At 40.8% G+C, this 26,678-nt stretch overlaps 1 protein-coding gene across 1 annotated transcript in view; it reads right to left on the bottom strand.

Moving 5' to 3' along the window:
• The window catches only part of JAM2 (junctional adhesion molecule 2), a 50,989-nt gene that overhangs the window by 3,771 nt on the left and 20,540 nt on the right, over positions 1 to 26,678 (bottom strand). Inside the window, exons 2-8 of the mRNA XM_037065121.1 lie at positions 17,410 to 17,475; positions 11,620 to 11,727; positions 10,103 to 10,255; positions 8,455 to 8,657; positions 5,825 to 5,924; positions 1,723 to 1,830; positions 43 to 58 (exon numbers count right to left, since the gene is read on the bottom strand). Of these exons, the coding sequence (XP_036921016.1) occupies positions 43 to 58; positions 1,723 to 1,830; positions 5,825 to 5,924; positions 8,455 to 8,657; positions 10,103 to 10,255; positions 11,620 to 11,727; positions 17,410 to 17,475 (754 nt within the window). The remainder of the gene's footprint in view (positions 1 to 42; positions 59 to 1,722; positions 1,831 to 5,824; positions 5,925 to 8,454; positions 8,658 to 10,102; positions 10,256 to 11,619; positions 11,728 to 17,409; positions 17,476 to 26,678) is intronic.

Below are 26,678 nucleotides of genomic sequence, written 5' to 3'. Positions count from 1 at the left end.
TGATATGGAAGAAAAGCATGCATTTTAAGAAAGTATACTTACTGGAAGGAGGTTTCTCCTACAAAAGAATAAGTATATATCATTAATACAAGAGTTCACATGGTATGATACAGATTCATATAAAAATGAATTTAAGCTTAATTTCTTTTTCTCAGTCTTGATTCTCACTTGCCAACATCTGTACCTTCTAACTCAAAGGTTGGTAAACTTTTCCCGTAAAGGGCCACATGGCAAAATTTTAGGCTTTGTGGGCCAAGAGGTAAAATTAAGGATATTTTGTAGGTAATTTTATAACAAGAGAAAATAAACTTAACTTTTACCAGTAAAATTTTAACTAAAATAATAAAGTCTTGTGTTGGCTAAACAGAAAAACAGTTCTTTTGGGGAAGATAATATTTCTCTTAATTGGGTTTCAAAGTTAGGGTTCCTATTATCAAATAGATTGTAAATGTTCACCTACAAAAACCATTCTTATCCCACGGGCCATAAAAACACAGGTGATGAGCCATATTTGGTCCACAGGTGGTCATTTGCCAACCCCTGTTCAAAATGCAGGTTCTAGAAAATGATTCTCTTAGATTTTCTGCCAGATGGGAATGGGAGTGACATTCTTAGCTAATGAACTACTAATACCATATCCTATCTTTCATTTGGTATTTTAAGAAAAAATTGTTTACCAAATCTTTAAAAAATACTTATATATCCTTTGCAGTAGAGATAAAGATGATAAGAATTTTGAATAATCTGTCATCTGTACTTTCACTGGTGACCAGCAGAGGGACTCAGCCAACTCCATTCATAAAATTACACTGCACTAGATTGTAGAGCCTTACAAATAAATGAACAAGTATTATTCATTCACAGAACAGTTCTTAATTGTGAAGGATATCCTTGAAACCATGCTCATGGGCACATTTTTTGCTAATATCTACTGATAGGTATTATTAGAAGCTCCTTCTAAATTTGTTTATTTTGGTATAAAATGCTCTTTTAAACCTAAACTCCAAAAGTTAATGTTCACTCTGAAAGGGTAGATCAAAAACAAATCTATGCTGTATTAACACATATTATTCCATTAAAAATTCTACCTTATACACTAACCCCAATGGACGTTATGGAATCTACACATAAATAGAAATCAATTTACCACTTGAGGTACACAATTCCTAACGTAAAGGGACCTTCAACACATGTCAATGTACTCTACACATCCGTCTGCGCTGACTGTCTCTCGGTATCCCGGGCATCCCTGCACGGTGCCGTTCCGTGGGGTCCCCTGGAATGCTGGGCTGAGGCCGCCCTGCCTTTCCTTCCTCCGTTTGCCAAGGTGCTGCATGACTCACCTGCCTGTCATCTTGGGCATTTTCTACTACAGAAAAAGCAATAAAAAAACACTCTCCCAAGTTTGCTAGAGCTTCTTAATAGACNGCGCTGACTGTCTCTCGGTATCCCGGGCATCCCTGCACGGTGCCGTTCCGTGGGGTCCCCTGGAATGCTGGGCTGAGGCCGCCCTGCCTTTCCTTCCTCCGTTTGCCAAGGTGCTGCATGACTCACCTGCCTGTCATCTTGGGCATTTTCTACTACAGAAAAAGCAATGAAAAAACACTCTCCCGAGTTTGCTAGAGCTTCTTAATAGACCCAGGGTCTCATTAAAAAAAAAAAAAAACCCCCCCCCCCCCATACTCACAGGAATTTGTCCAGCAGAGGGTGAAATTCACTTACTTGAAAAGTAGCCTTTCCTCTGGGCGTAGCACACGCCAAGGCCACAAACAGAAACCACCAAGGCCACGATCACTACCGCCGCTATGATGCCACTTATGTTGAGATCATCTGGAACGCAAAGTAAACCAGGCATGAGTTGATGTCAGAGAGATGGGCAGATGGAGACACTCAACTGGAAAAGCCCGAAAGAGCTCCCGTTCGTGGCCATACCACAAGCGTGGGCAATTGCATGCTTCCAAAGTCTGTTCAGCCAACACACTTCTAGGACATGATGCAAAACTGAATGAAAATATAAACACAACTATGTTTGGCAAGACTTTTTCAAAAGTTCTATGGTCCAGAAATAACACGAGCGGTATTCTCTTGCATTCATTTGGAAATGCAATAATTTATAAGGTTAAATACCACACTGGAAGCAATTTTCGCAATTTGGGGAGCTCAAGTATTCTACTACCACCCTCCCCCAACCCAAATTTTACTTAAAATTCTTCTACATCATCATCTGTGTCAATTTCACAAATTATGGAAAATTCATTCAGCCCTGAAGAAAATGCATGACGCTGTTTTCTAGAAAATGAAGTGTCAGAAACATACCTGGATTTATATGAGCTTGTGTGGGCATGTGTTCATATGTATACACCATTACATATACGCCATTAAATTGTCAATCCATTAAATTTAAAATGAATTCAATTCCCCCAAAGCTTCTTCCTGTTGTCAGTAAGTAATCTCTCCTCTAACCTAATACAACTGTAGTTTTTGGACCCAAGTTTGAAATCATTACCATATTACCAACTTGTGAAGTTTTTTTTTTTCAGATACCGATTCTGTTGCCCAAGAATTAGATTATTAACATCCCAAAGTTAATATTTTTCTACTTTTGAACTGCATCAAAAATCCCCTCAAGTTATCAATAAATGATGAACACGACTCTGTTGGGGAAAGAACTCTGTGACAAGTTACTAGTTACTGCTCTTCAATAACACAATTTATCACCATACTCTGAGTACAGCCTCCAAATATATGCAACTCCACGTAGCATTTAAGTTGGACCATATTTCTCCATCTTGTCCATGCAGATGTCATGAGCCACACTCTTCTGTCATTCAGACACTTCCTATGTTCTGATTAGCACGTAGGTTATCTGTGGTTTTTAATGGAGCAATTCCTCAAAGGAGTCTCATGAAAAAGCAAGTACTAATTTGGGTATTACCAAATTATCTGGTAATATTAGAAAATATTAGGGATGGTGTTTCTGAACAGTAATTTTAGATATTTTAAAGCAGTTCTTATTTGGGGCAAGATTTTAAAAAATATGATATAAGTGAGTCTGTTTTTTGTAAAAGCATCCTGTTTTCCAGTTTTTTCCTCTTCCCAAGTGTGCTACTAGTTTTCCCAGATACCATGGAAATATCAACGGACTTTTTAGAGGAAACATGATAAATCTTTTGAAAGATTGAGTAGTTTGACCAGAGTAGAAAACATTAATTATTGCTTGGTATAAACTCAATTCATATTTACTTGAGTACTGGAAGGTCACTGAACTTTAGCTATTGATTTACTTGGAAAAAATAGAAAAGAGGGAAAATTCACAAATATAATGTAAAGTAAATTAAATTAATAACTAAATGATACTCCTGAGAACCAAACCGTGTCTACTATAGTCTTTGTAGTGGTCAGTGAATATGACATTTATGAAGGGTTCAACCTAAGGGCTATTATGTGACAAAAAAAAAAAAAGGAAAACCTCTTATAGTTTGTCAATGAACTTGGTATCTACGAAGGATTGAAGCAAAAGGAAAATCCCAACAAAAACCAAAAAAACTGTCTTACCCTATCAGTGCTAAGTCGTGGTATAAATTTTCTTTTCTTTTCTTTAATGAAATGGAAGCGATAAGGCTCATAAGTTAGAGGTAAGTTGTTTTCAGCCAACTTGCCATTTACTGTGAGATACTGAGCAAGCCACACAACCATCTTATGCTTCACTGAAGAGAAAATATAACACCACATATGAAAACACTTTGTGTTCTTTGTTAAAAAAAACAAGCCACTAGAGAAGGAAGGAACCCTTCCTCTACATGAAAGGACAGGAACCAACTGCTGGAAGCTGGGTGGGAGGGTCTTCCAGAGATCATCAGCAAATCCACGCTCCGCTTTCTTTCTCTACTTCAAAAGCCACTTCTTTAGAACTGTTAACAGATTCTGCTTTGGGTTACAAGGTATTAATGATAATTCAAAAAGAAAACTGAACATGAGATTTCATGCATTCGTGTGCGTTTCAAATTATATTAATTCCAAACCAAGGGTATAAAATACTCAGGAGCCATGGGTGAGCACTGCACAAACTACTTTTAACCTTTAAACTGACTTTTAGCAGAAAGAGTAGCTATGTGGACATCGTGATCAAATTAGAGTAGTATGACTAGGAAAACACAAACTATTAAATTTTAATTTACTGCATGCTGGGAAAATGAACTAGAATGTCCACACCATAACATCACAGAATCACTTCTTAAAATGCAGTTAAATTAGGCATTAAAATTAGACATGGCCATTTAAAGAAAAAATAAATAGTAATCATATAGATGTTAGAAGGTGACAGTAAAAACCACGAGGACAGTATGTGAATGAAGTTAGGAACACACTGGACTGTGCTCATTTTTATAATGGGCCTTAATGATTTTTTGTAATGATAATTTCAAATCAGCACTGAGAGAGCGTTTCTAGTAATTTAAGCAAATGCTTATGTCTGACCATCAATGTCAATACCTGGATGAATGTGGTGGATAATATGTACCCCTGAATCTAAAAAACACCTGAAATTCAAACTTACTATTGAATATCTCATACTTTAGGATATCCTGAAGTCCAATAACATTATTATTTTCTTCCAAAAATAATGCTGAGTACAACTGCATGTAGATAGTATACCTTACTGCACACATATCTGTATGCCTCTAAGCACAGTGGAAAAATGAATTTCTGACTCCACCGAACCCTGAACCAAAGGGGAACCCTTAGTCTTGCGCTTCAGGGTGCAGCCCTCCCAAGTGACCTGTAACCCCTTGGGTACCATCTCAGCTCTGCCCTCTGTTACACAACCATTTTCAAAACACGTGGCTTTCACACAAGGAAGAATGAAACCAAGTTATTAAAAGTAAAATGGAAAAATAACATGATTGTTCTGAAGCATAATCTGGAAAGTTTCTCGAGCACCTTATTTTATTGGATTCTAAGCACCTTATTTTGTGTGACATAAGGTATGGCAGCTAACTTCACAGTGACTTAGATCTATAATTTATCTTCAACATGCCTTTCTGAGAAGCTACTTTGCAATAACTGTAGGCATCGTATTTCAGAAGACTGACAAAATTATCAACAGCCTGATAACAAGTGAAAGCGTCACTTAGCTTCTACTTGTAACACTCCCAGCTATTACCTCCATCTCCATAACAACTCTGTGAGGCTGGTATATCACTACTTCCATTCTGGGGAGACCGAGGCACAGAGGTTAAATAATTCGCCCCCAAATATGCAGCAAGTACGTGGCAGAGCTGGAATTTGAACCCCCATACAGCAGCCTTGACCTTGAGTAACTTCCAAGGCTCAGCTTTCTCTGAAAAAGGCTTGCTCTGATGGGCATAGTGTCAAAACAATTATTTGAAAGATTCAAAAATCTGTCAAGTGCCGTGGTGGGTGTGGCTCAGCGGACCTAGTGCCGGGCTCCGAACCCAAGGGTCACCAGTTCAGTCAGGGCACATGCCTGTGTTGCAGGCTAGGGCCCCAGTAGGGGGCGCAAGAAGCAACCACACATGGATGTCTCCCTCTCTTCCTCCCTCCCTTCCTCTCTAAAAATAAATAAATAAAATCTTTAAAAAAATAAAAATTAAAAAAATGGTAAAGTGTAATGCTAAAAATTCTTGGCTTGTTTGGGACATGGGTAAAACACAGCATCTTTGTTGCTTGCAACACAGTATATCTAGCTGGATTCAAACTTGCCCTCCTGTTTATGCTACCATCGCTTGGCCCTTTCCCAGCCACCCCTCCACCCCCCCCTCCGCCGCCAACACGCACCCGACTCCAGCCACTTGCTCACGCTTACCTACTTGCATTCGTTTCCCGGGGCACCTGCGAGATCCGATGGAATTGCGGGCTTCACAGGAATATTCTCCGCTGTCCAGTTTTGAAACAGTATTAAATTGCTGGGATTTTGTGGAAGAAAAAAATAATGTACTTTTTAGCAGTAAAACTGTAAGAAGACTCCTAAAATAACCATGTGCTATGAATTTTGGGTTACGTTTGTCTTTCCTTTTTAATGACTTAAGCCTTCATATTTTTTACTATGAATTAAAAAATCTTCCATACCTTCAAAGAGTAAATAGCTAGGTCTCCAGTTTGATGGAGAAAGACTTATGGAGAAATATCTTTTTTGTGTGTGACACTGTGAGAAACAGCTCAGTTCCAAAGGCAGTGGGCATTTTTTTTAAAGTTACAGTACCTTGCAGTATTAAGTATTCTGGGTGTTTCTAATTCCCCAAGGAAAGACCATTTGTAAGTGAAGGACTTCTTGGCCTAAAGAGGCTGATACACTTTCCAAAGCCACAGGTGATGTTTGTGCAGCAGGAAACACTGACACTCCCTCTAAAGCCGCAGTCACCACCAGCAATGACGTGGAGCCCGGGAAAACCATAGCCGGTACAGTTCACAGGACAACAAACGCTGTCGGTTGTAGGAGTTTGGAAAATCCTGAGGACATAAGGCCCACCCCTTGCTCCGTCCCCTCCCTGCTAAAGATGAGACTTTGATATAACAGTTTCATTCTTGATATTAGTAGTTTTATTTCCTTGGGGAATTTCATAGAGGAAGGAAGAAAGGAGACAGGGAGGGAGGCAGAGATACAGGAAAGGACAGAAAAGAAGGCTGAAAGGAGGGTAGGAAGTCAGGCCAACAGATTAAAAGGAAGATAGGAAGGAGGGGAGGCAGGAAGGAAGAGAGAGAGGGAAGAAGGGAGGGAGGGAGGGAGGGAGGGGACGAATGCAGTGGGTCCTGCACTTGGTAAAAGACTCTGCCAGGACCCGTGCAGAGGGTCACAGGGGGCTGGGTCTCGTTCAGTGCCTTCGTGCACGCCCTCACAACCGCAGCGGTCCCTGCTGATGGCACCCACGAGCACCACAAGGCTCTAAGGAGCACCCTCACTGACTGTGATCTTCACGCAATAGTATGTTCCTAAAAATAGCCGAGGTTTTTCTTTACTAGCTCCTTTCCTCTCCCACTTTCCTCTACCCACCGACTCCTTCTAGCTGTATACTTCAGCATGCTGAGATGAAAGCTTTCCCGAGTTTATTGGAACTCTACAGAAGCCTCTCTCTCCCCACCACGCAAGCCAGAATCCTTGTGAATATTCACCATGAGCTCAAGGTTAAGGTTATGGTGACAATCAGTGAAATAAAGACAAGGATCTTCCAGCACATTATAACTGGTGACCAAAAGGAAGTCACTGTCCTCCTGAGACTGGTGTCTGGGTCGCTCGTTTCTCAGAAAACAACCCAGTCCCACCCTTGACCCCACAAGACATTTCAAGTATTGAGGCTACTGAGGAAAGTGAATCTATGTCATCTCAGACTTGCTTTGGGGCTTTTATCACCTGCTCTGAGAAAAAATAAATTTAAAAAGTAAATATAGCAAAGTGTGACGGCAGGTTTTCTGCCCAGTTTCTCAGTGTGAAGTCACTGGGACCTGCTGACTGAGCCTGCTGACGCCCAGAGGGCGGGGCGGGGCCTTCCTCGGGGAGGCCTGCATCACTGATAAGCTTTGCCATTTAGCCACTTGGTCACTATTCTGTCATTTCCCAGAAGATCTAGATTTTAAATGTCATCACCCACCTATAGATTGAAAGCATATAAGGAAACATACTCTCCTTGTAAAATTCATCAAAATTATTATTACCATGCCTTTAAGATTTTTTAGATAATGGTTGTGGTAGTGATTCTGCAGTATTGGAAATCAGGCATTTTTAAGCTTATATGTTCTATTTCTTTGAGTAAAAAAAAAGTTTCTGGCTTAATGACCTTTATTTTTACTTCCATCTCTACCCAGAAAAGTCAGAGACAAAGAAAAAAATACATTTATTTTTAAATAACTTTAACGAGCTTATTTGTAGGTTTCTATCAGTATTCCTAGAAAGGCTTTTCAATCGGTCAGAAAATCTGGGCAAAATCTAAAGTCATAGATTCTTAAGTCACTGAGTCAGTTGTTGATGATCTGTCATAGAAGAATTTAAGGACAAAGACGTCCTGTCGTGGATGGGCAACAGTCACTGCCCCTAAACGGCTGGCACTGGGGTAAGGGCACCCCCCGCCCCTGCGAGGAGTGTTTGTGCCTTTCCCTGACATTGTAAATATGAGGCTGCCCTCACCACCCTTCCAGGCCAGGGAGGCAGCCGTGGTGAGCTACCTGCTCCGTCGTCATGAATCAGACCTGCTCTCTTTCAGTCACTGTGCAGACTGAGCTTCGTGTGCTCCGCTCCCTGGTGCCCTGTGTGGTCCTCCCACCGCCTGCGGCAGCCCTTTCCCCCACGTCTCTGCGCATGCACCCCCACTTTCCTGCTGCCCTCGCCTCTCTCCACGCAACAAGCAGTGGTATCAACCTTCTATTCTACATCGTTTCAGTTCCAATCATTTTTTTCCTCCAAAGGCAGAACAGTTACGAGGCCAAGGCTTGCCATGCCCTCACCAGAGTTCCCGATTTTGTATTCATTGTGTATGAGCTGTTGGTGCTTTGGGCATCAAGTTCTGGACCCCCTAGCAAACGGATGCCATTCTTAAACCACGTGTATTCCGGGGCTGGATTCGCCTCTTTGTCTTGACATCGAAGCTCCACCACGGTTCCGCTCAGAGCAGAGTTGGGTATTTCACAGGCTGGAACTCCTGGAGCCACTGAGGGACAGAAGTCAGATGGTACTGATTATCTGCAAGCTAAACACGGACTGGAACAGCCAGGTGGAGACATATCAGATGCGTGTGATAGAGACCGGCTACTTGTCCAAAAGGCCTATTGCCTTTCTTCACGGGCACATACGTCGCTAGATCACATTTGCCAGCTTACTTGCTGCCAGAGGGGGTCATAGGCATGAGTTATGCGCCATTTCCGGGCCTGATCCATACAAGCCTCCTGCGTGATTCTCTATTCACTCACTCCCCCACCCCTCCCGCTACCAGGTAGGTGTCAATACCCATGGTGATCTCAGAAAGCCAAGTATTGAAGATATCAGATTGGTATTTGGTTGGGTCTTTAATAATTTCATGAAGTACAATAATATAGTTCCACTCCTACAATCTCTGCCCCAACCATGAAGACTTGACCTACACGAGAAACTTCTAGTATGTAAAGTCACTCACTGAGAATGCTTTTCTCTTATAACAGCAAGGATTATATTAGCTAATATAACAGCTGTTCTTTTTTACATAAATAATCTCTACTTTTCTCCTCACCAATGGTTTAATGTTTTATTATCAAGTACATTCAAAAGAAGTCAAACCTGAGTATATTTTTCAGGCCCAGTACTCAAACTGATATCCTATTGTGTCTAGAACTGGCCAAATTAGAGAATACCTAAATTAGGATTATCCTGGTCCCAGGGATTTTTGTAAAGTAAACCAGACTTTACTAGGTAACTTAAATCCAGGAAAACCCAGAATTCTAAGTGGTAGGCAGACTTCTAACATGGTCCTTCAAGTTCCCCAGCCTGGGTATATACATACACACTTTCTCTCATTTATTCCATCTATCACTCATCTTAGGTACCACTGTGAAGGAATTCCAGAGATGCCGTTAAGGTCCCAAATCTCCTGTCTTTACGATCGGAGCTGACCTAATCCATGAGTCCTTTAAAAGTGGTTTTCTCTGACTGGTCACAAAAGGAAAAATGAAAGATTCAAAGCACAAGAGCGGTTAGACATTCTTTTTTTGGCCTGAAGACGCAGCCTCGTGAAACCTAAGGCAGAAAACCCCGCCTTATCGTGCTGGACTCCTGATCTCCAGAACTGTGAGCTAAGAAATGCTGCTAAGGTTTTTATGCCGCTAAGTTTGTGATCGCTTGTTAGGTCCCAATAAAAAGCGAACACACCAGCTGATTCTCCTGCAAGGCTTTCTGAATTTCTTCTATATGAGCACATCACTGGTATTTTAGAAAGAGCCTGGACTATGTAGAAAAAGCCGTGACATTATTCCCCTTGCTTGGTAGTTTATATTAATGACTATGAAGGGGCACAGATCATGGTCCTTTACCCATAGTAACTGAGACAAATTGCCTCACTGCCCCCAGGGCTGGGTGATGGGGACTAGGGTGGGAACAGCAGTCACACAGGTACGAGCACATTACCTAACACTTCTAGAGTGACAGTATCCTCTTCCAGCCTTGGGCCTTGCTCAGAGGGGGTACTGACTTCGCAGCGGTATTTCCCGGCATCGTTTCTTGTGACATTTCTGATCCTGATGTTGAAATCCAGCATCTGAGCTCGACCTTTAAAGTCACCTGATAGAAAAAGCAGAAAACAATGTTACGCAAGTGACTCAACATGCGCTCCCTTCCTCAAATCACCTCACTCCTTCACCGGAGCATTTATTTGCCTAGTGATTCACCCAGTTTAAACATTTAAAAACTGTATATGGGTGCTGCTATTTCCAAGCTTTTTTAGAATGACGTATTGCTGACAAGAGAACAGTTAGTTGCATATTCCCGTATGTTAAAGAACTCAACCTCCCCTTCTGCCTCATATCCTTGCTAGGATGCTTACAGAAAAGATCCCTGCCTTCGAAAGATACTGGATAGCCTTGTTTAATTAGCTGGAACAGTAACTTTCGGTGCTGAGTGCAGGCCCAGGTGATACTCCACAAAGGAAAAGGTGAGGGCATCTTTAAAACATTCTTTTGGTTAGTTTTTGATAGTAATATCTATGGAATTAAAATAGCATTTTGTATAATGTTCAAGTGTGAGAACTGGCAGCCGTAGAAAATTCCAGTAAAGACAGCTATGCCGTGGGCCCCCTGAAGTCTATAGCCTTAAAATGACAGACAAGAACCAGAGGGATATATTAAATTCACTGTAAATTTTAAAAATGTCTTTGCTTCTATAATTCTTTAAAATGAAAGTAACACATAGCATTTTAAAATAACAGGTTTAATATACTTGTTAAATTATACTTCCAACTTTAAAAATATTTGCAATGGCCAGTTTCAAGCATACACAGAATTAGTACAGTAAAATGAACCTCAGTGCGCCCATCGCCCAGCTAACAGTCATTAGTGCCTGGCCTATCTTACCGTATCTGCCCTCCCACCACGTTTACCCATCACAGTCAACACTTTAAACAAGAGCTCATCACATTCTCAGTAGGAAGAATAGGAAGTAGAAATATAAGACAAATAAAAATTGGGGAAAAAACACTGGATGAAGGTAGTTGCACCTACCCTCCTCTACTTCTCAACTCCCCAAGAGTCTCAGAGATGGTCCAGCTTTCTGATGGAGATGTGGAAATGCGGTCCAGTTACTAGAACTGAACAGTGGCTATTCGTTCCCAACTTGGCTCCACCTTGCCTTCCTCTCCCTTGAGAGTTTAACCTACTGGGCCATAAGAGCAAGTTCATTTTCCACCCTCTAGGACTGAGCTGAGAAACGAAGGGTCCAGGGCCTCAGTGGAGTTCACCTACTTCCGTTCTGTGTTCCCTGTTTTGGTGGTTGTGTCCTAGGTCTCAGCCACTCCCTGCTGGTTCCACCGAACACTTACCAAAACACATTTTCTGTGGTCAGCTATGCCCTGTTCTCATTCAAAACTAAAGGACACCAGCTGCGCTTGGTGTTTGTTCTCCTGCTCTCACCTGGAATCCACAGCTGCCTACCTTTAAGAGCCTGTTCATAGTAGACAAAGGAGACACTCTCCCCCAGCTTCTTCCACTCTAGTCTGGAGGCCATGGTCTTCTTTAGGTACTGACAGGTTAAAACAGCCTCTAGAGACAACAACAGAAATACTCATTTGCTTAGTGTCCCTCTCAAATTACATTTTACTTCATTAAGCAATACATTTTAACCTCAAGTTATTCCTTTATATTTCTTTCTTAAAAAAAAGATTTTATTATTTATTTATTTTTTAAAAAATTTAAATTTATTTATCTTTAGAGGGGAAGGGAAGGCGAGAGGGAGAGAAATATCAATGTATGGTTGCCTCTCATGCGTCCATTGCTGGGAACCGGGAACTGGGAACCGGCCTGCAACCCAGGCATGTGCCCTGACTGGGAATCGAACCCTGATCGTGTGGTTCATAGGCCTGCGCCCAATCCACTGAGCCACACCAACCAGGGCAAAAAAAAAAAGATTTTATTTATTTACTTTTTAGAGAGAGGAAAAGGGAGGAAGAAAGAGAGATAGAGAAACATCAATGTGTGAGAAAAACATTCAACAGTTGCTTCTCACACTCTTTGAACTGGGGACCTGGCCCACAACCCAGGCATGTGCCCTGACTGGGAATTGAACCCATGACCCTTCAGTTCAGAAAGGTGCTCAATCTGCTGAGATACACCAGCCAGGGCTACGCTTTTATACTTCTATTCATTTATTCATTTCCTTCCTTCCTTAATTTCCCTCAACATATACCATGCTAACTTAACCCAAAGATAAATTGAAAGCATTACAGCTTTTCCACATAATTGTGTGACACTTTGTTACTTTCCCTAGATCTTGAGCATCAGTTACTATTTGTAAAATAAGATAGTATCTCAAAATCTTGTGAGTCTTCAGATACAATAATGTATATGCACAGTACTTTAAAATGGCAGCAATGATTAATTGTTTATTTAATTTTTCCCAATCTCAGGCTTCAAGGATTTTACAGCCTGGAAAATGAGGCAAATGAAATCCTGTAATTCCAGTCCAATGCGATGAGGGCCGGGACAGAAGTAAGCAGAGAGTGCGTCACACCTAGTGCCTGAGAGAGGCACCAAGTCCAGCCCAGGCCATGCTGTGAAGCCCAGTTCCCTCCACAGGCTACGTTCTCACTCGGAGCCCTCTGTGACAGCCCTTTCTAGGGATGTATTGATACAAACCCAATATTGTCTTCTAGCAAATTATTGATTCCTAGCTCTTACCTCAATCCAGATAAATTACATTAGAGTTATTTCCATGCGTTTGATTTTGATGTTAAGCAGACTTAACGGCATTTTAAAAAAGAATTCAGGACATTACATGATACAGTACATTATGTAATGCTTATGATACTATCCTGGGTTTTTTACACAGTAAAGACACAGATATGGCCAGAAAGCCTGTATAAATATGCGTGAAAATATTAACCCAGTAATGATTTCTGTGAGATAGAATTATGCTTTTTCTTTTTGTTATATATAGTTTCTAATGTTTTTTAGTTCTGTACATACAGCTAGGAATATAGAAGTAGAATAAAAGGTAATGAAAAATAGAAAGCAGGAGAGAGAAAGGCAAGGGGAAAAACTCCAAAGTTGTTTTCAAAGATGCCTAAAGTTTTACAGGCAGGTTTTACATTACAAAGAGACATCATTTTAGAGACATGTTTACAATTATACCGCCAAGACAAACGTGTGCTGAGGAACTTGTCTGAGGAAATACAGCTCTATTCTGTTGATTAAGGAGAATGGGTGGTACCTTTCCGGAGTCTTGAGTTTTAGATAGGTTTCCTTCCCGTAGATGGAGTTTCCAACAATTAAACACACACCCACACTCATTTTTAGCCCATACTCCTAGGTCTGAGGAATACATTTATATTCATTTGTTTCACATATTTAAATGCACACACAAACACTTGGTGAATTCTTCCTAATTTCTCTCCTTACTGCTCTGTGGGGGAGCTTGGTAGAAATTATATTCGAAAACGTGACTGATTTTCCTAAAAGCAGCTGACTACACTCCAGTCTCATGTGCATGGACCATGTAAACTGTGGAGAAATGACCCATCCAACTTACCTAAAATACACCGGGGACTTAATGTGTGCCTGGCATTGTCTAGAGCCAGGTCAGTGAGCATCACAGAGACCTCTGTCCTTTTGGATCTTACAGTTTGCAGGGGCTCAGGGACACAAGAAACCACACGAGTAAATTATATAGTATGCGAGGAGGCAGTAAGTGTTATGGATGTAGGTCAGAGTACAGGGCGTTTTGGATGTGCCAGGGACAAGGGTGCAATTAAAAAAAAGGCAGGCAGAGTTCACCTAATTTAGAGGGTGACATTAGGTGAACAAAGACTTAAAACAGGGAATTAAATTCCTTAGAATTCGAACTAGAATTCCCTAGAACTTGAATTTGGAATGCACCACATGGTTCTCTGGGCGTGCTCCAGGCAAAAGACCAAGCCTGCGCCCGGACCCTGAGGTGCTAACACGGCGCCCCTGGAACTGCAAGGAACAGTGCATCTACTAGAACCACGAAGTCAACATCTAAAGACAACAAACCAAGTAAACTTAAAAGCTTATGACCACAGACTCTTCTTTCTTTTCCCAGCCAAATTCAACGCTCAAGNGCAGGCGGAGTTCACCTAATTTAGAGGGTGACATTAGGTGAACAAAGACTTAAAACAGGGAATTAAATTCCTTAGAATTCGAACTAGAATTCCCTAGAACTTGAATTTGGAATGCACCGCATGGTTCTCTGGGCGTGCTCCAGGCAAAAGACCAAGCCTGCGCCCGGACCCTGAGGTGCTAACACGGCGCCCCTGGAACTGCAAGGAACAGTGCATCTACTAGAATCACGAAGTCAACATCTAAAGACAACAAACCAAGTAAACTTAAAAGCTTATGACCACAGACTCTTCTTTCTTTTCCCAGCCAAATTCAACGCTCAAGGCCAGCATAATTCTACACCTAACCCTCAGGGTTATTATGCCACCACAGCAGTTTAAAGGAGAGTAGGTTGGCAGCAGGTGTGTGCACAATGTCGCACACCTGCCGCCAAATACCAGGTGTGCGACATTGTGCAAATTACTTAAGGTTTTTTTGAACACTACAGCCACATCTATAATGAAAAAAAATAACAGTACTCATCTCATGAGGTTGTTGTAAGTATTAAACGAGACCACACACACACACATACACACACTTGGGTGCATGTGGTACTTTGCATATAGTACTCGCTCCACAAATGTTCACTATTACCTTCATACATGAGGAACTTCTCCTAGCTGTGGCTGTAAGCTTGCCTTGGCAGGACAGAAATCCATGCTTTATACCATCAAAAATTTATGTACAAGTCACTCAGATTTAAACTACAATGTTCCCTCTGAGACAACAAAGAAAATAATATGGCTATTTTCGCAAAATAAGGCATATTGAAACAGAGAAATGCACCAAGTTTTCCCATTAAGATAATTTTAATTCCCACAAAAATGTTTCATTTGGATCAAGAAAAGGGAATTCTTTGTTTTGATAAAGCATTAGCAACAACTATTGCCACACTATGAATTCTAAATTTTCTAGCATCATGTCCTACTGACTTCTGATTTTACTTTCTGTGCTGAAGGTAAGATTCAAAATCTTATGTAATGCAAGAAGAGAATTGATACTACTGAAGTAGTTTATGAGAAATTACTTGTAATTACCTCTGAGGAGAAAAGCATGCTATTAAACCCTGATTTATAGCTCTGAGGGCCGGGCACTCCCTACAGAAGCCTGTTCGTATAATTCATAAGCCGACCGAGCTGCCTTTGTTTCAGCATCATTGCATGGGACGTGGCACCCCTGTGGGAAGCGACACAGAACAGCACTACTGCAAAGAAGGAATTAGCTCATGATGCATTGACATGAGAGAGCTAGAGACAGAAAACCGAATGAACTGGACACATATACACAAATCCTAAAATATTTTAAGCTGCAAGTACAATGAAGTTACTGCAAACAATATGCTAAAACTAAAATGTGGAAGAAGAGATCAATTTATTTTTGTTTCATTTAGACTCAAGTTAAAATGATCAGGACACATAAAATGATATCAAAATGTAATTCTTAATTAAAAGGAGCAGAGGTGACACAGAAAGGTAGAAAATACTTATTTGAGAGTGAGACTAACATTTCACTGCGATGAATCATAGAGTGATTTTTCTATAGTAAACACAAGACACACATTAAAAAGTAATGCAAATGGTACAGGGTTTCAGTTTGGAGCGATGGAAATGTTTTGGACTTGGATGGAGGAAGTGGTTGCCCAATTGTGGATGTACTCAATGCCACTAAACTTTTCGCTTTAACGTGGTGGATCTCATGTTCTGTGAATTTTGCCTCAATAAGTTTTTAAAAAGGAATGTCAGACTATAGAATATAACTTTGGCATTCTATAATAGTTCAGATGTCATGACACAGGGCCTAGAGGGCAGGGATGGATGGATGTCTGTGGTATCCAACTGGACCTAACGAAAAGAACCTCCAGGAGAGTAAAATGTAGGAGAAACGAACACTCCCTCTGTCCCGCCGGAACATCCTCACCCCTCTTGGTCTCATTGTGCTCACTCTTTCGGCCTTTCCAGTGTCTTTGGCGTCTTGTCCAGCCCTGTTTATCCTTCCTACCTCTCCCCATTAAAACTAAGCCACAATAAGAGTGAGTATTTTATTAGCTTAATCATGTAAAATGTTAGGACTTTCTAAATACTTAAGTAATTTATTAAGTGATGCTACTTTTGAATGACAGGCTGGCTCTCATTATAGCACTTTTTTTTTTTTTTTACTGAACAAGCACATGTAACACAATGTGCCAGGTACCACTGTAAGCAGTGGTTAAACACTAATGCATTTAATTCCTCCCCACCCCAGCCCTCTTCTATAAATTTGTCTCTTTCCTTGAAATCTTTCTCTCCAACTCCTGGAACCTAGGACATGCCTGAAGAAAAGGATCACACATTCAGGACTTGTTCCTTAAACGTTCACTATTTCTGCCATACAAGCACCCCATTTAAGAGAGAGTTGTTCTTCCATTTTCCTAGTGTTATGTGATCCAGGTAAAAGAGCCCTGAGAAAAGCAGTGGGCAGGCAATATTTGAGGTAAATTCACCAAAAGCCTCTATAAATCTCTGGTTACTAGAATCTTTAAAAATGTTTTAAATTGTGGTAAAATACACATAATTTGCATTTAATGTCTTTACAGTTTTTAACCGTACAATTTAACAATAATGTTAAATGTAGTCACCTTGTTGGGCAACCAATCTCCAGAACTTCCTCATTTTGCAAAACTAAAACTTTATGCCCATTTAACACAACCTCTCCCTAATAAATATTTTGAAGCAACAATAAATAACAAAATGGCACCCCCCAAATAGACTATGTTAATGCTCTCTTAAGTACAATAAGTAGCAGGAGGTTTGCAGGATTTCTATTTACTGTATCTTGCTGGCTGGAAACTTTGCGAGATCTCCACCTCCCAGTTTCACAAATTAGATTTGCTGTGCTGCAGATAATTTACAGAATCAGAGACCTTCTTTTTACATTAGGTCTTTCGTCATATGTCCAAGATTCCCCTTGGGGAGGTGCAGAAAGAGTCCTCAAGGTGGAAATGGCATCTGAGGCAGAAGACTGGGTGTGGGGTGAGGCTGAGGGTCCCGACAAACAGAAAGACAACATCCCATGACATGCCCTTGAGTCGCTCAGACAGCACGGCCCGTGAAAATCAGTGAGGCACCCTACCTTGATACTCTATTGCTGTGATTACTTGATGGCCTTTTGGGGTAGAAAATCCATAGGCTCTGTGATCTGGAAAATTAAAACAGATAAAATAATTAAAATAGTGCAAAACGTAATTTTTAAATGTTTGGGATGCAATATTTTTTTTTTTAGATTTTATTTATTTATTTATATTTAGAGGGCAAGGAGAGAGGGAGAGAAACATCAATGTATGGTTGCCTTTCGTGCATCCCCTGCTGGTAGTTGGCCTGCAAGGAACCGGCCTGCAACCCAGGCATGTGCCCTGACTGGGAATCGAACCGTGATCCTCTGGTTCGCAGGCCCGCGCTCAATCCACTGAGCTACACCAGCCAGGGCATGGGATGCAATATTAAAGAACACGGGCTTCAAGTTTGGTGAGAGTGTCATACAATTCTTAACACCTAAAGTCTAAAGTATCAAAAATAAGAAGGACCCAGCCAGACCATTGTCGTTTATACGTCTCTTCCATTTCTGACTCGTGGCTTTCCCCTGGAAGCAGCACCCGTGTATCTATTAGGGGCCCACCACAGACGACACACTCTCACAAGCCACTGTTAAACAAGTGTATGTCTTTCAGCCAATAGGTAATCTAGGGCCAAAGGGCACTGTCCCCCAAATAAAACTTAATAATTTTTAGCACCTCATTCAAGAGGACCAATTGTTTGTGAACTTATCTCTGACTAAACCTGCATCATAAGGAACTGAGTCATTATGGAGGTGATGGTGACCTACCCAGTGATGACGACGATGGTTACGCCATCACTCCCGCAATGCCGCATGGCATTTTCATTTTAAAAAGTGCTTATATATATACATATATCTCTGAAATACAAATGTTACCAGGGAAAGATTTTTACCTGTTGTATTCTCCGATATAGGCCGAACCCCTAGAAGAGTGCCTGGCATAAGTAGGCACAATAAATATTTGCTGAGTGAATAAATAACACCACTCGGGATTGTACACTAAGGAGAGGAATCCAGTGAGTGGGATTCCACACCACACCAATACTAACGAAGGGTTCCTAAAGGCAAACCAGTCTTTGGAGAAGGTGTTGTAAGTATACGATATTGAACTGAATTAGTTAATTACTTCAAAATCAGAATACAAAGCATCCTTGCTGGTTATCTTAAGTAAACAATTTAGGTAAAATAATCCAACTGCTGTCCTTCATTATTTACCCCTAAAATCATGTATGAAATAAGCTAAGACCAAATTAGACTGACCGCAAAAATCTTAAAAAGGCTATTTCTTGCCCTGGCCAGTGTGGTTCAGTTGGTTGGGCATTGTTTGTCCCACAAGGCAAATGTTGTTCAATTCTCGGCCAGGGCACCTGCCTGGGTGGCAGGTTCAGTCCCCACAGGGTGTCTACAAGAGGCAACCAATCAATGATTCTCTCTCACATCAACATTTCTCTTCCTCTCTTTCCCTCTCTCCCCCTCTTCCCTCTCTTTCCATCTCTTCCCCTCTCTTTCTCCCCTCTCTTCCCTCTCTTCCGCTCTCTCTAAAAATAAATAAATAAAATAAAAATAAAGGTTATTTCTTGAGTATATTCCTATGATTTACTCTGTTCATGTTATGATCTGTTTTCTGTCTTCATAAGATATACAGACCCTGTTTTCACCAAGGGAAAAATGACCTCTGTTGCCACATTCGAAGGGCAGTTTGCAGTGTTTTATCTCACTTGATCTCTCTGTGACATCTGCCTCTGTTGACTTCCTTGGACTGTGTGATCTGACTCCCTCCTCATCTTATTACTGTCAATCCCTTGTGGGTTCTTCCTCCTCGGTCTTCCCATCCATGCATCAACTGCTTTTCTAACTCAACTACCTTCCTATATAATCTCTTATACTCATTGAGTCAACCACCATTTCTTTGCTCAAAAGTCCTAAATCTGTATCTCCAGCTCTAATTTCTTAAGACGAAATCCATGAACACTTTCTACAGGATATTTGTATTTCCATTTTCAACAAGAATTACAAACTCATAGGCAACAATAAACATATATTTACCCCAATTTTTTTTTTCTTTTTATAAATCCCATCATGGTGAAAGGTACCAGAATCCACATGGTCACTCATGCCAGAAACTCGGGGGTCGCCCATGATGTAACATCATCCCATTTATTCACTCATCAGTTTCCATCTACAGACTGAGGACTGTATGTCATCCAGGACAATGTTTTGGAATATGTGCCATCCCCCACCTTCCACATTACTGGGAAGGCAGCCCAGTGCTCTTTGCCTTAGGAGAGCACATAGGTAGCTAAATCCAGAGAGAGAAAAACAGGGTACTTGTTCCCTTCCACAATTAGAAACCTTGGTAATAAGGGAAATGGAAACAACTCATAGCACACGCAAACATTTGATAAAATCATACCTCCTCCCAAGCCTTACAGTAGAGAGAAGGAAGTGAGTTGGGGAACCTGGATCTTAATGGGCTCTTGAGAAAGAACAATAGATAACACTTGACTTAGATGTTAGGCAACATTCACGGCGCTCTCCAAATGTTAACATTAAACTCTCCCAATAATTCTCTGTAGGAGGGTACCATTTTTGCCCATATTTTTTCTTAGGTGGGGAAACAGAGGCACAGACAGGGTGAGACACTTGGCTGTGGTTATGTAAGTAGTAAACGGTTAAGTTGGGATTTCCAGAGCCCACATCTCTGGGCTCCGCATCATGTCCCCCAGAGCTGAACTTCGAGGCAGGATTTCACATCAATGAAGCTGTCAGGCAGAAAGTTCCACAGGTCTAATGAAGATGGGGTGTGTTGAGAAATTGGTGGTTATAATGAAGGCAGAGGACTGCCCCTGAAGCACCACAGGGAGGTGGAAGCTCCGATGCTGGGCCTGGGGGAGCAGGACAATGCAGCAATCTCAGAGGGGAGGTGCTAGACCAGGGCTTCTCAATCTTGGCACTGTTGACAGTGGGGCTGGATCATTCTTTGTTGTGTGTCCTGTGCACTGATGTTTCGCAGGATTCCTGGCTTCTTCCCACCAGATGCCAGTAACATCCACACCCCCCACACCAACCCAACTTCTATCAACCAAAAATGTTTCTAGACATTGCCAAATGTCCCCTAAAGATAGAGAGACATACCTGCCTGAAAAACACTGCTCTAGGTTTACAACTAGTCTGGTATTGTGGTAGGCAGTTAGGCAGACATGAGCCGAATAAGAACAATAGGCCAGGTACCAAAGGTCACGAGGGCGGAAGACTGGCAAAGACTAGCAGCAGGCAAAACTGGGAACACAAGGACCTCACCCCCAGGGTGACCTTTCCTCCCCTAGCATATTTTTGGTCACGCAGTTGTAACCCTGCCCTGACATTTCCTCCCGTGGCATGTTGCTGGCCATATGGTAGACCCCTTGGAGGCCAGATGCCTCATTTGACTTCCACGCCCTTACACGACCTCTCCCTTAAGCGTTAACCCCTACAAATAACATCTAGGCCTCAGCTGCATTTCGGCTCCAGGCCCAGAAAAGTAGCAAAACCAGACAAATGATGCCATGGTTGACATCAGGACCAGCTGCAATGACTACTGAAACCCTGCCCTGGCACTGACTGACCAATCAGCGGAGACCTTGACCTTGAGGAGACACCTGAAACGCTGATGAATATTCTACTGGGATCCTCCCCTGAAACCTCCAGATAAATACTCTCCAGCCGAAGAACCCAGTGGGCCTTCCCTCCTGGGACCCCCGACCTTTCCCCTCCCCTTCTTGTTACCAATAGGGCATTACCTTTACCTTTCTCCCTCCGAAGCTCCAAGGGCCCTTCTTTTGCCTCTATAACTTATTTCTCGAATGCATTTCTTTTCTTTTTCACTTCTACCTCTGTGACTTTCCAAATAAACTTTCTGTTATAGTTTGAGTCTTGGCTCTGAATTCAGGTACTGAGGTGGCTGAACCAAGGCCCGGTCTGACTCTACTGGTATAAATAATGCTTGGTGTTGTTTTGGTCGCCACCAAGAGTTTGAAGAACCAGACACAGAAATGGTGACCTTCCAGTTTGCAGGCCAGTGCTCAATCCACTGAGCCATACCAGCCAGGGCTCCTACCAGAACTTTTTAATCATGAAATAATCTATTACACTTTGGGGAAGGAGAGAAATATGTTTCATACAACATAGCATCCTTTTGTTGATTTATTTATCTATATGTCCATTAACATGTAAATTAGTGTTTCATTGTGCTAGACTTTATCACTTCTAAAGAATATACATTATTCTGAATATTTTCTTTTTTCTTCTCTCCCTTACCAGCCTGGGAACCAAATCTATGAAAAAAAAAACCTGAAAAATCTATAGGCCTCAAAATTCTCTTGTCAAACATCAGTCAACTATTCAGGTTCTATATTTTTTAAATTTGTAAACATCTCCATTAGGGAAATTGGCAAACTTGGTGTCTATGCAAAGAACGTACGACTGAACTGACCCTTTTTATTGACAGCTGTGAATATATTTATACAACAAGTGAGCCACGTGGCTCAGTCTTAGAGGGTGTCAGGGCTATTGAAGAATAATTCAAAATAACTGTTTTGCTTATGATTTTCCAAACCATAAAGGGGAGGTCTAAGCGATCTTTTTAAATATCCTTTTCTCATTTCCATACACTCTGTCACGTACCAGAATATGCCCTGTGTTCCACTGAACTCTACTCCCACCCCTTGGTGCCTTTCTATTCAAGCTGCTTCTCTCCTCCCCCAGTTTTGTTTAGCAGCGTCCAGAGGGATGGTCCAGATCTTCAGAGAGCAGAGCAAAGGAAGAGACTAAGCTGGCCAAATCCGATTCCTCATAAGTGAGCTGGAGAAAAGGCAGGGACTGCTGTGTTCTTGTTGCATTCGATGATACGATTTTTTTTTTTTTTTGCCAGTGATTCTGATTCCAAACCATTCTTCTGTGAAACTTTTAAAGCACACTTCGAAAAAGTCTCTTTTCTCCATTAGCAACATGTACATTCGTGCCCTCTAAGAAATTCCAATGAGGACTGGTGGTTCTTGTCATTTTAAAACTATTTTAGTACTTTTTAGACAAAACAATGAAGACTCATATTCCCTAGAAACCAAAATCTGGGCAAAATAGGAAAAGATCATCTTTGTTTCCTCCGCATCATCATGTCTTTGAACTTTGCAAACCCCACAACACCCACGGAGAGTGTTTATTTTCTCCAGGGGGCTTGGGCCTTCTTTCAGTCTGAGGGTAGAAGATTAGGACTAGGTTAAACCACTTCCCTCCTTTTCAATTTCTCTACTTGGTTAAACTTCCTTTGAGAAAAATTTCTTAAGTTTCCAAAAATCACTTTAAAAGGTCTATGGAAAATAACAGCTGTTAACTTCAGATTTTATTAAGTCCCTCACAATTTTTATACATATATATTTGAACAAAAAATATGTCCCAGACACTAAAAGAGTGGGAATTGGTTGGACTGGCAAAACTATAAAGGCCAAGAAACCCTCAACAACAATTAAAATGAGGATTAGTTTTAATGAATTAACAAATAGGTAGTATTTCTTGGTAGCTGAATACTTATTTCTGTGGTTTTAGTAAGTATCTTCTTATAGGTGCCTTTCTTCCTCTAATTTTATTTACTTCAAGGTTTGATTTTAATTAAGTAAAAATAATTAAAATGTATGGTTACTTATGTTGAACTTATTAAAGAAAAAGTTCAAAGAAAAAGGTCTAAATCTTTAAAAAAGTTTATTTAATGTAAGATTTCTACACTGGTTCAGAAGCCTTCCTAGTCTTGGAATTCAGTCTTAATCTTTTAAAACTTGCACTCAGTAACACTTCTCATGAAAACAAAATGTTGGACTTTGTATAAACATTTCACCAACAGATGTTAGAAATTGTCTCTGTTGGCTGCTTTCTTAAACTGATTTTTATTTTTTCTTCAATTTTCCAGAACAAGTCCAATAGGAAAACAAATAAAACTGTCCTGTACGTCTGCTGACTGAGGTGAACAATTGTCTTAAAATTAGCTAGAAAACATCTTTAATGTTTTGGATGTGTGCCAGAATCGTTGGCAGAGGTTCATAAAATGAGGTTACGAGATGATTATCTCCAAGCTAACGCTCCCAGCCCAGTCCCACGGAACCTTTGTTTCTGCACCTCCCCAACTGGAAGAATTAAAGTTCTGCTATTGTCTATCACTTATCTAAGCTAATCTGGTTCGACTAAAAATAAATACTACACTACCACAATTTCAAAAGTTACTATAATTGTGTTAACATTTTAAATGTAAAACACACTTAGGAAAAATTGACATGTTATAGAGGTTTTTTATTTGATTTTAAAATATGTTAGAGACTGCCATGCACACAAGCAAGTTATGAAAACTGGTTCTAAATTATATCATAAATTTTCAAAAATGAAAATTTATAGCCATGTGGCTTTGATAATCACCAGTATCCAGTTATACTAACAACTGTAAAAAGATGCACAGGGTTAGCAGTAACAAAATAATACCACCCAGTGCTCATTATGGACAGATATTTATGTGAATAAAAAGTAATCCAATGTGGTAGGAATCAGGAGTCAGATAATACACTCATCGATCACACTATCATTTAACTACAGTAGGTCTAGAGAGCGGTGAGGAAGAGGAGAAGAAGACAGACATACAGACAACACATGTCCTTCTAGTCTCTCAAACTGGACATTCTGGCCCTTCCTCTCAACGAGACATCAATATCCTATTTTCGGAGAAAGGGAAGCCACATCGAAGTGCAAGGAAAAAGAAAAGACGTGTATGACTTTAGAGCTACCCGTGGCTGATGTCCTGGTGAGTTAATGATGGCCTAAAGAATTTAAGGGTGATTTGACTATGAATAAATTTTCCCTTAAGAACCTAATATCTAAGTAAAATGTGACTCCACTGTGTTAATATCCTCATTTGATAGATGTGAGGATTGAGAGAGGTTACCTTGCTCAAGGTCACCATGCTAGAAAGGAGGGAAGCCAAGGTGTGTGTCTAACTCTAGTTAGTCTGGGTCTGCAAAACACACCCTCCCTTCTCATATCAGTGCCAGGCTTCGTCAGGAAGTAGTAGATCCCACACACACGCCAGACACTCTGAAAAGGCGGCACATTCATTTTCAAGCCTTAGGATTGCAAGGATATCGTCAGGGAGTATACAACCAACTGCCATCTTTAACAGAGAAAGAGTTCATGGGCAAATGTTTATGGTAAATTAACTGATCTGAATAAACCCTGTATGCTTATTATAACTGCATAGAAGTTTTATGCCCCCTCCCCCTTTCTGGGCTTTTAATTATTTAAGAAAGACGACTGGTGTTTCAGAACTGAGTATAAAGTTGTTTTCATATAAGTTACATGCCTTAATAAATCTAGGGAAATTTTCAGAGCATTCTGTTACCCAAATAACTGGTCAATTAAAATTTTGTGTGATATTAGATAGAGATGAATAAGCTAACTTCTTAGAGTATAATAAATCTTCACAAGTTTCAAAGAAATGCCCTTCCACGCGTCTTCAAATGCTTAATGATGGCCAATAGCATCGGAAGGCTGTCAATGGTTGAACTTCTCACCAGGTACTCCTCAGTAGGAAATAAAAGAATCTGTTTCAGTTTTCTGAGAACTTTCACTGATAGTCTTCAAGTGACAATCTCAGCCAAACACAATTCTTTTACCAGTGATACAAACTATAGATTTTAAATATGTAAGAGTCAACTCAAATCCAGTGGACTCTCAAGACAAAACGAAGAAACATCATTGTCCAAAATTGGCACCAATAAGAATCACATACTCAATAGAAGGCAGTCTATGTTCTTAACTGGTTCTCCCTAAGATTAAGTTGCTAAGAAACAATGGCCCTAACACTTAATTATTGTAAAGTAAAAAATTGTTACTAAAGATGTCAGATATAAAAATAGACTCGTGATGTATTGGTGAAGAGTACTAAAATGGGAGAGGGAAAAATTACACCCCTTGGGGTCTCTCCTCACTAATTGTGCCATGTGGTCTGGGTTGTGTCTCAGGCACGTTGCCACAGCAGAGATGGTGCGTCAGGCTGTGAGACTTCGGTGCCACTTTAATTTAAGGTCATTCATTGCCCTTTAATGTAAAATCTTACTTACTAACTCCTGACCTCGACCTCATTATGGTTTTTCAAAACTAGAAGTCCAGAACCAACAGTAGTTGGTTATATTTCTCAACAGAAATTAACATGTTAATATACTCATCAAATAAATAATTTTTGAGGGCAAACACTTTAAATGGTTTCGCCAGAGTTTTGATCAGCCCTGGGCCAACAGCCAAGACTGAGTTTCTGAATCTGGGTCTTGATCTCTGGCTCTGAATCACCAAGGTGGGGGATCTGGGAATCCCTGCACCAAATGTCCTCTAACAGCTGATTCACAGACTACTTGGTGGCTGCCTAGCTCGGGGAGGAGAAAGATGGCTAATCCGCAGCCATCTGATATTTATAAACCCAGTTCAGCAACAAATGTGAGGAGATAGCACTCTACCATCTAGTACTCACTTCCTGCGCCTCCCGTAGGGCTCAGATGTTTGCTTTAAGCTTTGGTTATACTTTTTATTTTTGTCAGATTTTTATTTCCTGGCCTTACTAAGTGAATTTTGGGAATCACAACAATTTAACAGAGTTTTTACTTTCTGAAAGCAGGAACATGCAGTTATGAATACAAATTATGTTTTACAGAGATTAGTATAAAATATCAAAAAAGATTCTCTAAAAGCACCAATTTGTTAAATGTATAATCTGCAAATGAAGTTATCTTTGCATCTCTCAGATGAAGATAGAGCACTGCTAACGTCTTCAATCTTTTTCTGAATTAGAAGTGTTATAAATATAATGAATAGACACACAAGAGGAGGCAGGCTGGCCAGGAATTTAATGAGGTGTAAGCTTTGGGGCTCTCACGGCACAGGCACCTCCCAAGGCCCAGTGGAGCGGTGGGAAGGGCCTAGCTATGTAAGCACATTTTGCAAATTTTGAAAGAATGATTTTTTTTGTTTAATTTTTCTTAGCGAGGGTTCTAATAGTCCATCTCTGCACAGGAGTATGAACCTCTCCTTATTAATGAGTTTAGAGCTTCCGCCAAGATGGAGGCATAGGTGGAAACACTGTGCCTTCTCCCACAACCAAGTTTGAATACAACAAAGGTTTGGAGAAACAAAGACACAACCAAAGGACAGAAAATTGAATTATACGGAAGTCCGACTACATCTAACCATTCAACGGGGACGGTAAGAGGGGCGGAGCCAGCAGC

The sequence above is a fragment of the Sturnira hondurensis genome, unplaced genomic scaffold (assembly GCF_014824575.4).
Source record: "Sturnira hondurensis isolate 20B ecotype Veracruz unplaced genomic scaffold, ASM1482457v3 Scaffold0015596, whole genome shotgun sequence".
Taxonomy (NCBI): domain Eukaryota; kingdom Metazoa; phylum Chordata; class Mammalia; order Chiroptera; family Phyllostomidae; genus Sturnira; species Sturnira hondurensis.
The sequence above is the reverse complement of the archived record's forward strand: the minus strand, read 5'-3'. Positions and strand labels throughout refer to the sequence as shown.